Here is a 12,266-nt window from a genome sequence, read left to right on the forward strand (position 1 = left end):
GAGAGGTATAATAGTAATAGTGAGAGGCATAATAGTAATAGTGAGCTCTAAGGATCACAGTGGGAGGGAGAAGAGATGACAAGAAAAAGAAAGACAAAACTTCCTGTGGGAGAGCAATACTGCGCCATCCCTCCATTGTTGTTTGATACTCGGCTCTGCCGAGGGTTTTGTTGTTTCAAAATATAGTCTGTACAGAAGATGGAACAGATAATTCCAGAGCAGAAATCAGGAGAAACTGCCCTAGGTGTTTATAAAAGAGAGGTGGAGGATGTTGACTGGTGACAGGGTTGGGTGCTTTGATGCATCAAAGACACGGCGTCATACGGGCCACACAAGTGATGCTGTGGCAGGCCTGGGAGGTCTTGTGTCACACAAGCTCATGAGGCTCTGCAGGGCGTGGAAAGACCCGAGGCTCTTAACTTCGTGTACCCAGTTAACATGGAGACTGTGCTCCTTCCACTCACTCTGAAAAGTGGGCTCTGTAGCTCATGATACAGGTTAACTGTAACACGCCAACTAAACCTACCTTTTCCTAAAAACAAGCTTCCAAGTACCACATTCAACAGACCTACCATTTGTCCTTAGGTGCATGGTGCCTTATACCAATGCTTTAGTTATACATCATTTTATTATGAGGTCACTTTGTGTATCACTCTTTTCTTATAAGGCAATCATGTTGAAAATTAATACATGACAATCTGACTATAGACGTAAAAGCACAGACTTAGCTGAGCTGCATACATAAACCAAGCTGAAGTCAGTACTTCAGAAACCCAGCCTAACCTAACACTAATCCTAAGCCTAACTCCGTCTCTTTAACTACGTCAGAACATAATTTTTAGACAGCTGTTAATATTACTGCATTTTTCCTTTGTTGACCCAAAGTTATTAGCAGGAACCAACCATACTGGAGCAGAGATGACTCCATCTAATAGAAAACAATGGTACCACAGGAATACATTCATTACTGCATTGAACTTCTAAAAAGAAGGAGGCATCTTCTTTCTTCTAGTATTTCACTTTGCTTCTGCTACTTAGCGAAGTAAAACAGTATATGTATTCCTCTGAACTGTCTTATTTCTGTAGACATTCATAAGACTGGTGCAGAAAATGGAGCCTACCTGGCAATATCTTCTCAGTGGTATGAAGTAAAACTGATTAAGAGAGGAACATTCTTCAAGTTCCTAGAAAAGGCTGCTGGCTTCTTCCATTTATGATCAAAAACATCCTAGAAAAAATATGTCCAGTCTTTAACGAGACTAGGAAATTGAAATAACCAAAATGGGATGTGATTGGTCTTTTGAATCGACGTGCCACCATTACTTGCTTTTGCTGCTGAAACATCGTCTGGCTCCTAACGGCTTCTAACATTGTGTTCCTACCTACATTGATCATTTAATACTAGCATCTTCTTTCTGACAAACCACAAACACTTCCAAAACTTGACCTCTTTCCTTTATCGCTTTTGATTAAGAAGAGAACTATCTGCAGAAATGCCCTACAAACCACAAAGGATTATCAGAAATATAATGATGAGTGATTCAGGGACTCCGTGGCTCTGCTTGTGTTCCTATAATCTGATCGTGGTCACTCTTCCCTTCTCCGCCGGAGCTTTGCTGTAGTTTCTTCTAGTCGGCTTCTCCAAGCGGCGATAATGGCATCATCATCCATCTCTTCTTCCTCTTCTTTACGCATGTTTCGCCTGTACTGAAAAGACTGTCTAGATGCAAATCTTTCTTCACTTTGTTCCACTTTTGCCTCCTTTCCATCCTCTTCAGACTTCGAAAAGCTCTGGGTGAACTTTCTCTTAGCTCCAAATTCTGACATGTCTGACCTGGCCTCCTCTTCACACGCCTCCACGTGATGAGATCTAACTCGGCTCTGTGTAGATGGTTCAGGGGATTCAGAGCCAAAGGATGGTTCAGGTGTTCGGCTGAAAACATGCAGCTCTGGGCTCTTTTCTCTGGAACTTATTGTCTCACTGACCCTTGACCTTGTGAACTTATACATCTTTCTGTCCTCTTTTGCAGAAGCAGATGAAAATCTTGACATGGATCTCAGTGAATCACCTTTTGACTCGTAGGAAGAACAGCTGTCTAGCTCTTCTCTTTGGGATCTGGAGAATCTGTAACTGGATGTTTCAGAATCCATCTCTCTAACTTTGGATGATCTGCCGTATTTCTCTCTAGCCTTCTCACTTTGGTCATAATATGATGGTGGTTCTCTTTCTGCCTTCAGGCCACTGAGCCACTTGGTAATATCAGTCTCTATCTCTGACTTCGCTGCACCTGTGTTTGCAGGTTGACTGGACAGATCAAAGGCTGTATCAGCTCTGTCAAGATCTGCTTGCAAGGGGCGCCTGTGGCTGTTTGTGGTACTCTCTCTGTCATCTTCTATCTCATTTTCCTCTCCTTTGGTCATCTTCTTTTTAAATAAAGTGCTGCGTTTATTGTCTCTGATCACCTTTTCAATTTGATAATCTGACATTTTCTCTCTCATTTCCATTTGCATCTCCTTCTCCTTCCTCCTGAGTTTCTTTAGGTCAACATCATCAGCAAAGAGGCTGTACAGGGGCTTGCTTGTCTGTGTTGTCTTCATGTTTGAACTAGTTCCTTCTGTCCTTGCGCTCACTGAGGTATTGCAAGACAGGACAGACTGAGACTCAGCCCTGTGCATGTCCTGCTGGCGAAGCTGAGAGGTAGCAAGAGATGAGCCACTCTGAGAACTGAGAAGAGAAACCTTGTCATCATCTACACGCCTGCCAAGCTCTCCTGACATTACGCTGGAGGCCATTGCAGAGGATGGACGAGACAGCATCATGATCTCATTCTGCTTTTGAGCAATGGTTTCACTGACCACGTTAGCGATCCAGTTCTGAATGCTTGCCATGGATATTGTGTCACCTGGGCCAACTGGGAGATTGGGAAGGGGTATACTTGGCATCTGAGGCTGCATTGCCCCTGTACTGCTCCTGGTCTGTGATAAAGATGAATGATTTGTCTGCATGCTCAGGGCAGAAGCTGCATCCTCAGCACCGCTTGCAGAAGGCGCTGAGGGCCAGAAAGCTGACAGTGGGATACTCCCACTCATCGTACTGTCTGTCTCCCAGCTGCACATGGACTGGCTTTCTTCTAAAATTTTCTTTGAACGTTCAAGGAGCTCTACACGCCTCTGCTTCTTTTTGGCTGAAACAGAATCCTCACTTTTGGCAAACTCCACAAATTCCTCCTTGCTTTCACTGCCCACCTTCTTCTGCCGCTTCGTTTTCCAAGCCTGGTAAGCAGTCAGGTTAATATCTGACAAACTCTTCGCTTCTGTCCCCTCCCCACCTGCCTGGCTGCCATCTTCTGCTGGAGATGGTGCAGAAGATGATGATGATTCTAAATCCTTCTTGTGAAAGCCAAACTGGATCCTCTTGACCTTCCACCTTTCTAGAGGAGTCAACTTGTCTTTGTTCTTTTGGCAGAAATTGTAAAAGGAGCTACTGTCTGAAAACACACTCTCCTCATCCACATCCCTCTCCTTTCTTCCTGTTTCTGGGGATTGTCTCTCCCCACCAATTTTATTCCTAGAACGATACCTCTGAGCAGCTTCCTTCTCAATCTCCAGAAGCCTCTGGTTCCACATGTCCCAAGTGCTCTCTGAAGACATAGAGCCTGTGCGGCTCCTCCTCATCCTGCTAAAGCTACTGGCTTCCAGCTGTTGCTTTAGGGTTCGGATCTCAAAACTGCTCACACTCTCAACATCACTGAATTCACCTGATGGGTAAGGTCTTCCTCCCATGCTGGAATCTCCATCCTCCTCCCTGGGTGGACCGTCCATTTGGTATTTCTCATTTCTGTGCTGCCAGTCATGGATCCTCTGTTCCACATCCTCCTCAGATTGTTCCCCTTCCCGATCCAGAAGCTTTGGAGATGTTCTTCTTCCATGGTTAACTCCTGGTTCCTTTGCAGGCAGGCCTTGTTTTTTCCTCCATTCCTCATACAACTGTTCCTCTTCCTCCTCACTGATGAGGGTGGAGTGTTTGGAAATCCAGCTAGTTTTTCCCGCCGATGAAGAGCTCATAAGACTACCCAGCAGGCTGCTGGTGTCCTCTTCTTCTACTGTGATGGAGTGGGCTTTGGCTCCCATGATGCTTTCTGAGTCCCCAGCTCCAGACAGCTGGAAAGAATTCCCTGCATGGACGACAGGACTTTGACTAGGAGTGACTTCTTCATCTCCAGTATGCTCCGACTCTCGTTCCTCCAACAATTGCTCGTTGAGCTCCCTTAGTTGTTTCAGAAAGCCATCATTGGGGTAAATGGCACGCTTCTTTCTTAGAGTCATCAGAGCCTCCAGAATGGTCATATGGTGGTAGATCATCAGGTAAGCAGCCACCAGCACAGCTGAGCGACTGATTCCCATTTCACTGCTGACAAGGATTTTGCCTACAGATATTGAATATAAAAGTAATTAGCTATTTCCAATAACATAGAGAGGTTGCTCTGATATGTAGCACAAAAGCATTCTCTGATTAGTGTTAAAAATTAGACAGATTGTATGCTTCAGTGACTGAAACCAATACTAAATATTTGTTAGCTTTGTCTTAATAAAAGTCTAGATACATATGAATAAAAACCACATTAGTTTCAAAGGCCGTGGGCAGGCACATTTTAAGACAATCTAAGTAATATTTGTATTTTCACCTAGACACTTCACTTCCCCAAATAATCAAAAAGCTTATAATAGGTATTAGAAAGACAAGTGATACTGTATTCTTGACTTGCTGGCTGACTTAGGGTAAAACATTTAAGCTTTCCATGCTTCAGTTTCCCCATATGTAAAAAGGGAGATATTAGCATTAGCCTCCAGGAAGGCATGGGGAGGATAAGCAAGTAACTTAATTTTTTATAAGGCACATTATAGGCCTTAAATACAATTTTATATTAATTTAATTATATTTTTGCCAGAATCCAGATCTGCTGTTTTGCAAGGTATACTCAAAACAGTTACATGTAGACTGACTGGAGGCCAGAGCCATAGTATATCTCAGAACAGGAGAACAAAGCAACGAGCAGAAGAGAGCTGATTTTGACTCTGACAAACTGATACAGCTGCTCCAAACTACTGGGACCCAACGTTCTGTAAATAGTGACTGCAAGAGCTAGAATCAAAGCTGAGGATCGTCTTTATTTCATGGCATTTACACAGAAACCACCTCTTGCAGAAAACTAAGCTTTGGCACAGAAGAATTGTTTTTTAAAGTTACTTTCATAGCAAATTACAGTTAAAGAAAAGCTTGTAAATATGAAGAGAGCTTAAACGAGGCTTTGCTAGCCTGCAAATAACTGAAATTACTGTTTCTAAATGTGTGATAAACTCCAGTTTAATCAAACTGTTTGCACTGAAACTTAATGAAGCCAGTTTAAACACCACCGTTCTGATTGCTGATATGTTACCGCAAGTATTTCTCTAATGTACCTATTCCTACAATCCCGAAATGTCTTTTATACCTTTCTTAGTATCAAAAGTCTCTCACCTGCCTTCCAAGTGTTTTAAGAGCCAGTAAAGCCTATCTAACAGCTCACCAAAAGGGAGAGATCTCATTCCTTGCTTTCTTTCAAGGCTCCTCTGTCTCCCCACACCCTTTCCTGTGTTGGCTCAACTTTTCTTGCGTACTAACAAAACTTCTCACTTTTCTTACTGTCACTTCTACTAGCGGTAGCTTTTTGTCTCTCTACAAAAATTAAATGCATTGAATACATATATGAAGAATATCAGTGATATCACTCATTGTGATGTTTATTTTCATATTGAATTCCATAAAGATATTTCTAACTGTCCACGGAAGCTGCAACAAAATGACCAGTATGCACTGGAGGTCCGCAGAATAACAGTTGCCATGGAATTGAGTCCAGTGAATTATACAGTAGCCTGGGTGTAGACATCCAGGGGTTCAACCCAGCTGTTTGGATTGGCCTGTTCTTTTGTAGTAAGCATCCTGGCAAAACTGAAACTCGCCGTGGACAGGAATATATCAATATATATAGCATTATATAATATCGATATAAAAAAATATATTTATTGGAGCGGGGCTTCACCTCTTTGCAATAGTAGGGTACCTTCAAAGCAGCTGAGGGAGGTGGCTCATAGCCAGTTTGAGTCCGAAGACATGGGGCTGGCAGCAGGGGCTGCTGGGCTGCCTCCTTTCACTAGTTTGCCCCCTCCTGTTTTGAATGAGGCATGGTGGAAAAGGGCAAGAAGTGTTCACTGTAACTGGATGCAAAGAACAAAGTATCTGCCTTCTACCCAATGACAAATGCGGCATCGGCTGTTTATCAGAGTAACGCTTCCACCCATTAACTCCCAAGCATTCTGGAACCACTGTAATCTTCTCCTCTTACCCCTGTAAGTCAGCAGTGCTTCGTCAAGGAACTCTGCAGCTGGGCGGAAGTGCTTGGAGATATCCATATCTGGAAAGTCATCCACCTCAATGCCCAGGTATTGGATATTCAGACCGTTGTAGAAACCTGGTCCTGTGTATACACCTGTACCATGAGCTGCATTCAAGACATGCGTGATCCCCAGTCTCTTCAAACGGCTTTTGTTCACTGCAACACTTCTTCAGAAAAGAAAGAAAGATGTTAGATATTGGTGATCCTATTTTGGGTAGGAAAGAAGCTGTCTGCTAAAAGCATACAGAGCTCCCAGTCTGCGTTACTCATCCAACACGCGGCTCCACTCAGACCTTAATGTCCTTTGAGAGTTCTACAGGTATTTCCAATACTCACCAGGAAAAGAAAATGAGAAACCTGCACTCACCAGTAGAGCTGCATGCTCAGTTTCCACTCCAGTTTGATTTTAAACTCATCCTGCCATCCTAGGTTCAGGCTGTTTACTTATTTCTCAATTTTTATCACTCCGTAATTGATGCCTTACCCTATATCCCCTTCTAATTCTGTTCTGGTCACTTGCACAGGTGTCTCAGACAGCTAAGCCATGGTACAGAAGACCTAACCACTTCCACTTGATATTTGCTACGGCATTTCTTTTTAAACTCTCTCTTACATAAGAAAGACTTTAATCCCAATTTCAGGGCCAAATTCCAATCAGAACAGTGTAATTTGGGCTCGTTCGCCTTTTCGTCTCCAAAATTGTCAAAGCATCAAAATAGCATAGGAAAGCTGCTGATTCTATTCCAGGTATTTACTTTTCAATGGACAGAGATCTTTGTGAGGAAAAACACTTTGGGGCTCTCTAGGGATGAAAGGTATTAGATGCATGTAGTACATGTTATGCCTTCAATGGTTCCATCTGACCCTTCACTGGGAATCTCATGCAACTTGACGACAAAAGCTGACGCTCACTTTTCTGCTATGAAGACATTAGGCCAGACTTCATCCACAGCATCCCTGGGGGTCTCCAGCCTGTCCTTCACAAGTGCCCTTTGCAAGTCCATCACACACGGCGTGTTAAACAAGCTGGTGTCATCAATCTTTTCCTTAACTCGGTTGTACAGGTCTTCCACCATCAACTGCTGCGCAGACTCTAACATCCTGGGACACGCTGAATCTACCTTGGCGTCCTTTGTCTTCAGTTCTGGAATAAACTGACATTGTAACTAAAAGCATGTAAAACCAAGGCAAACATATGACCTGTCATTCTTTGTTCCTGGGACAAGCCTTGTGGCTTGTTTTTTTCCCCAGTAACATCACACCGTCCTGTCTGCAATGTGTGCGTGTACATGCTTATCTAGCAGCCCCAAGGTAGTCAGTAACGGGAAGAGCATATTGCACTGTCCTCTCAGTCCAGAGACCCACGCTGGCCAAAGGCCTGGGAGTTGAGGGCACCCTCGTTCTAGCCCCAGAAGAATGCAGTCGCTCTCTACAACTTCCAGAGGAGGGAAAGTGGAGAGGGAGGTGCTGAGCTTTTCTCCCTGGTACCAGTGATAGGATGTGCGGGAATGGTTCAAAGCTGCTCCAGGGGAGGTTTAGACTGGACATTAGGAAGCATTTTTTTACCCAAACACTGGAACAGGCTTCCTAGAGAGGTGGCCGATGCCCCAAGCCTGTCAGTGTTTAAGAGGCATTTGGACAATGCCCTTAATAACATGCTTTAGCTTTTGGTCAGCCCTGAATTGGTCAGGCAGTTGGACTAGATGATCATTGTAGGTCCCTTCCAACTGAAATATTCTATTCTATTCTATTCTATTCTATTCTATTCTATTCTATTCTATCCTATCCTATCCTATCCTATCCTATCCAGTTTGTTGCAGCGAGCAGCCAGCAATCAAACTGTATTCACCACTGTGGTACATGATTCTGCCACAACTTCAAAGGAAGTCACTTTTGTAAATAGTTATTTCTTTGTGTTTTTCACCTCTACCGCAGGTGGGGTTTTCTCATAAAGGCTTTTTTATCATTTTAGGATCTCTGGATGAGAAAGGCAAAACAAGTGCAACTCAAGTCTCTATTACTTACATAGTTCTTTTACCCTTCCTCCTCTTACCTTCATTGATTATTTGTTTGGCAGCCACAGCAGATGACAGATGGATTGGCTCCATGAAGATGCTCTCTGTATCAGTGTCCGATATCACTGAATACCTGCCAACCAACCACACTGCCTATTAGGCAAATGCCCTCCACTGGGATCCCATCTCCAGGACTTTAGCCCTTTTCACCCATTCCAGAAGACAGCAGCAGGAAACTGGAGCAGTGAGGATCCTTTGATGGTAGAAGGGAAGTCCCAGCTCTTCTCCTGCCCCTCACCCCCACCCTGCTCTCCAGCACGGCGCTACAGGCTTCAAATATGCCTTGGTATCCAGTGTTTGCAGGATGTAGACAGGTCCCATGGGGAGGAGCTGCAGTGGGCTGGGAGTGCAGGAGAATGGACTGGTGGAGGAACTTTTGGGTAGAGAAGATCAGTGTCTGGTTTGAGACCGGGAGGGGGATGGATCACAAGGAATAGTCTCACAAGTAGCTCTCACTTAGACAGACATAAACATTGTCCTAACTAGAATTTCTTGAACAATTCAAACAGATTACACTAGAAAACTGTGGATTTTTTTTTCTGTTAGCGAATTGCCTACAAGCATCATTTGAGTTATCACAAGCTGCAATGCAAGCATTAAGATTGAAGCCTGTGAATCTCTCCCTCAGTACTCAGTACATCGGTCACTTCATAGCGTGAATCTGTGGTCAGTCTCTCCACTCACATAGTGTTGTCTAACTGCAGGTCAGAAACAACTATGAAACCCACAAACACCTTTGAAGGGAGTTCTTTGACACACAGCGTGATTTACATCAGGTTTTTGTTAAGCAAAAAAGGGCCACAATCTTGAAAACAAATGTATTTCCACCTGGGTCCACCTGTACGGTCCAAATAAATCTTCTCTTCTTATTTAGACCATCTTAACAAAATATTTTACAGAGCTTTTTCCCTGATGCACACCCTCTACATTTCCTTCCAAATAGATGGTACAGATCATTAGGACAAGTTTGCTGCCATCACAGAAGCTACCTGGTAATGCAGACTTGCAGTACTTGCAACACACTGTTTGTTTTTGTTTAATTAAAGCAGGAGAGGGAGGGTGATTAATGTGCAGTCAGGGTGCAGCAAAGTGTCTGGAGACTTAAACTGCTTTCATTCTCCAGAATCAAAATGGAGGGCACAGCCATCGGAAACCACTTAATGGGCTCATCTAGGTCATTTAGTTGGGTTCCAGCACTTGTCAGCCGAGACTGAAAGTAATCCTTTTCTAGCTCTGCAAAGGAGTTTATGAGATGAGCAAGGGGAGTCTCAGTCTCATTTACAGGAGCTGACACAAATTTGCAGCTATGCCCTGCCTTCAACTCCTTTTGCTGTAAAGGTTGCCTCCAAGCTCAATAAAAAGATAACAGTTGGTAATAATCTGCCACCACAGCCTCAACACATTTTACCTGTGGCTGCCCCAAGCATCCATGAAACACACAGGTGCAGAACTGCCCAAGCCTGGATGCTTTAAGGGCCTCGTTCTGGTTGGGAAGGACCTTGCCATTTTCATCATTGATTTTGGCGTTGACAGCAAGAAAAAAAGGAGGAAAAAAAAAGGGAAGGGAAGGGAAGGGAAGGGAAGGGAAGGGAAGGGAAGGGAAGGGAAGGGAAGGGAAGGGAAGGGAAGGGAAGGGAAGGGAAGGGAAGGGAAGGGAAGGGAAGGGAAGGGAAGGGAATAAATTGGAGAGGTGCTTCTGTGTAATTTTGAGCGACTGATGAGCAGTAGGAGAGTGATTTACCAAGTTCAATACATAATTTTACTTTATGTAAGCTCAGTGAACTTCCTAAACAATTTTTAAATGCATGCAGTTAAATGAAATAAGCACTCTGTCTTCATTTTCCTGCAGTGCCCCACAGTTAATGGGAAACATCTCATAACCTCCCACTTGTTGAAGGCCACTGGGGCAGGTTATTTTCAAACTCAATCCCTACTCCCTGCCTTCAGCTAAAGCATCTCAGAGTGTACAGAAAGCCCTGCAGAGCATTTTGCTTTAGGAAAAGAGTACAAAGGGATGTATTTTTCCTTGAATTAGGAGAAAACACATCTAATCATGCTTGTTTTGCTTGAGATAACTCAATTTCTGCTTGCGCTGTGACAGCCTCCTGTTCAGTGCCTGAAGCCTGTAGCTAAAGATGGCTCTGAACCAAACCCAAATCCGAAGACCCTCAGTCTTTCTGGGGCTGGGAAAGGCTAATATCAACATAAAAAGATCCACAGGTCCTTACAATGGGCAGAAAGACAGGGCTCAATTTGGGAAGAGTTGAAGTCCGGATCAGGAGTTTCAGCGGGGGGGTGGAGTGAGACGATGAGTCAGGGACGAGCAACGATACCGCCCCATAGTAATGCTTTCTGCGATTCATCCCTGCCGTGCGCGTACACTCTTAGTGGGATGGATTAATTAGCGCATGAGTCCCGCCTCTGCAGTCTCTCTCCCCGCTGGCACACTAACCCCCGCCTCCGGGAGGGGAGGGAAGCCCTGGGCTCCACGCTTCATCCAAGTGCCTGTGCGGAGAGGAGGCAGTGGAAGAGAAGAGAAGGCAAGCTCATCTACCACGTGCTAGCGGGAGGCCATGGAGGCGCCTGCAGCAAGCGTACTTACCGGCTGGGCGAGGGGCTGCGGAGATAGTGGGCCTGCACAGCCTTCACGTCCGGTCCCTCATCCTCCTCGTTGGGCACTGCCTGCTCGCTGTCTGAATCTCTGCCACTGGCCATGGCAGCTGCGAGAGGATCCGCTACAAGGGGAGCACAGCAGGAGGGAGGGCCGTTAGAGAGCTCTGCGCGGGAAGCCATACCCCGGCCGCGGGGTGGCGGTGGCAGGGGCGTTCGGCAGAAGGGGCTCCTACATCTTCCTCCCACAACCCTGCGAGCAGCCCTTGCCGCAAGCCGGCCGCGCTGGCTCCTCTGCCAGGGTGCCTGCCGTTCCCGAGGCCTCGTGCAGCTCCCTGGCTGGTGCCCAGCGAGTGCCGCTGCCCTTCTTGCCTGTGAGTAAGCGTGCAGGAAGGAAGGGGTGGTGGGGCAGAAACTCTATCCCCTCCCTGGCTGGCTCAGCCCGTGTGTGGTGGCTGGAAGGAGCTGTACGCAGCCAGAGCCGGACTGGAAGGAGCGTCGGGGGCAAGAAACATGAGACCTCGCCTCCCCAAAATGAAACGCTCCTACAGCTCAAGGCCAAAGGCGCTTTAAGCCTCGGGACTTTGTCCTTGTAATCCTTTGTGGGGAGGCTGCCGTGCCCAGCCTGGGCGCGGGAGAGCGAGGGGGCCATAGCTCGGTTAGGAGCATGAGAACGCAGCAGCCACCCCTTCCCCAGGTCCGGCCAGAGCGACTCCTGCCTCGCCACGCCACAACAGCCGGTGGTGGCTCCGAAGGGCCCCAGCAGCCGGCCTCAGGGGGGAGGACCGCAGCCGTGTGCCACCAACGGGGCTGAGGAGGGGCTGCCACTCGTGGGGCAGCAAGCAGGGAGGCAGGGGAGCAAGGAAAGGGCACTTACCCCCTGCGCCTGGACGACTCTGCTGGGGGTCCCTGCCGGAGGCACGGCAAAGGAGTCCAGTGAAGAGGGCAGGAAACCTGGCAGGGAACGGTGCTTGGGGGGAGAGAAGTCAGCTGCCCCCTCTCGCTCTCTCTGCGGCTTCTTCATCAAGGGGCAGGACAACTGTCAGCACCAAACCTTATCAGCTTTCTAAATATAGTGTTGTCCTGACACTGGCTGCTGGATTGCACGGGGAAAGAATTCAGTGCCTCATAGACGGCAGCTGGTCAA

The 12,266-nt window shown here is 46.2% G+C and overlaps 1 protein-coding gene across 1 annotated transcript; it reads right to left on the bottom strand.

The window, feature by feature from the left end:
- Positions 1–704: 704 nt before the first annotated feature.
- Positions 705–11,224, bottom strand: STYXL2 (serine/threonine/tyrosine interacting like 2). Its single transcript, XM_075172718.1, has 5 exons — positions 11,112–11,224; positions 8,488–8,582; positions 7,347–7,578; positions 6,384–6,601; positions 705–4,427 (listed from the first exon to the last, which is right to left on the bottom strand). The coding sequence occupies exons 1-5, from the start codon at positions 11,222–11,224 to the stop codon at positions 1,588–1,590; spliced, it is 3,498 nt and encodes a 1,165-aa protein (XP_075028819.1). The 3' UTR covers positions 705–1,587.
- Positions 11,225–12,266: the final 1,042 nt, after the last annotated feature.

The sequence above is a fragment of the Calonectris borealis genome, chromosome 1 (assembly GCF_964195595.1).
Source record: "Calonectris borealis chromosome 1, bCalBor7.hap1.2, whole genome shotgun sequence".
Classification (NCBI taxonomy): Eukaryota; Metazoa; Chordata; class Aves; order Procellariiformes; family Procellariidae; genus Calonectris; species Calonectris borealis.

Bases quoted from the DNA above. Each gene is read 5' to 3' on its own strand.
- STYXL2 (XM_075172718.1), bottom strand. From the start codon at position 11,224: ATGGCCAGTGGCAGAGATTCAGACAGCGAGCAGGCAGTGCCCAACGAG. The intron at 8,583-11,111 runs GTAAGTACGCTT...GTTGGTTGGCAG, and splicing joins CGCAGCCCCTCGCCCAGCCG to GTATTCAGTGATATCGGACA. The intron at 7,579-8,487 runs GTAAGAGGAGGA...AGTTTATTCCAG, and splicing joins CAAACAAATAATCAATGAAG to AACTGAAGACAAAGGACGCC.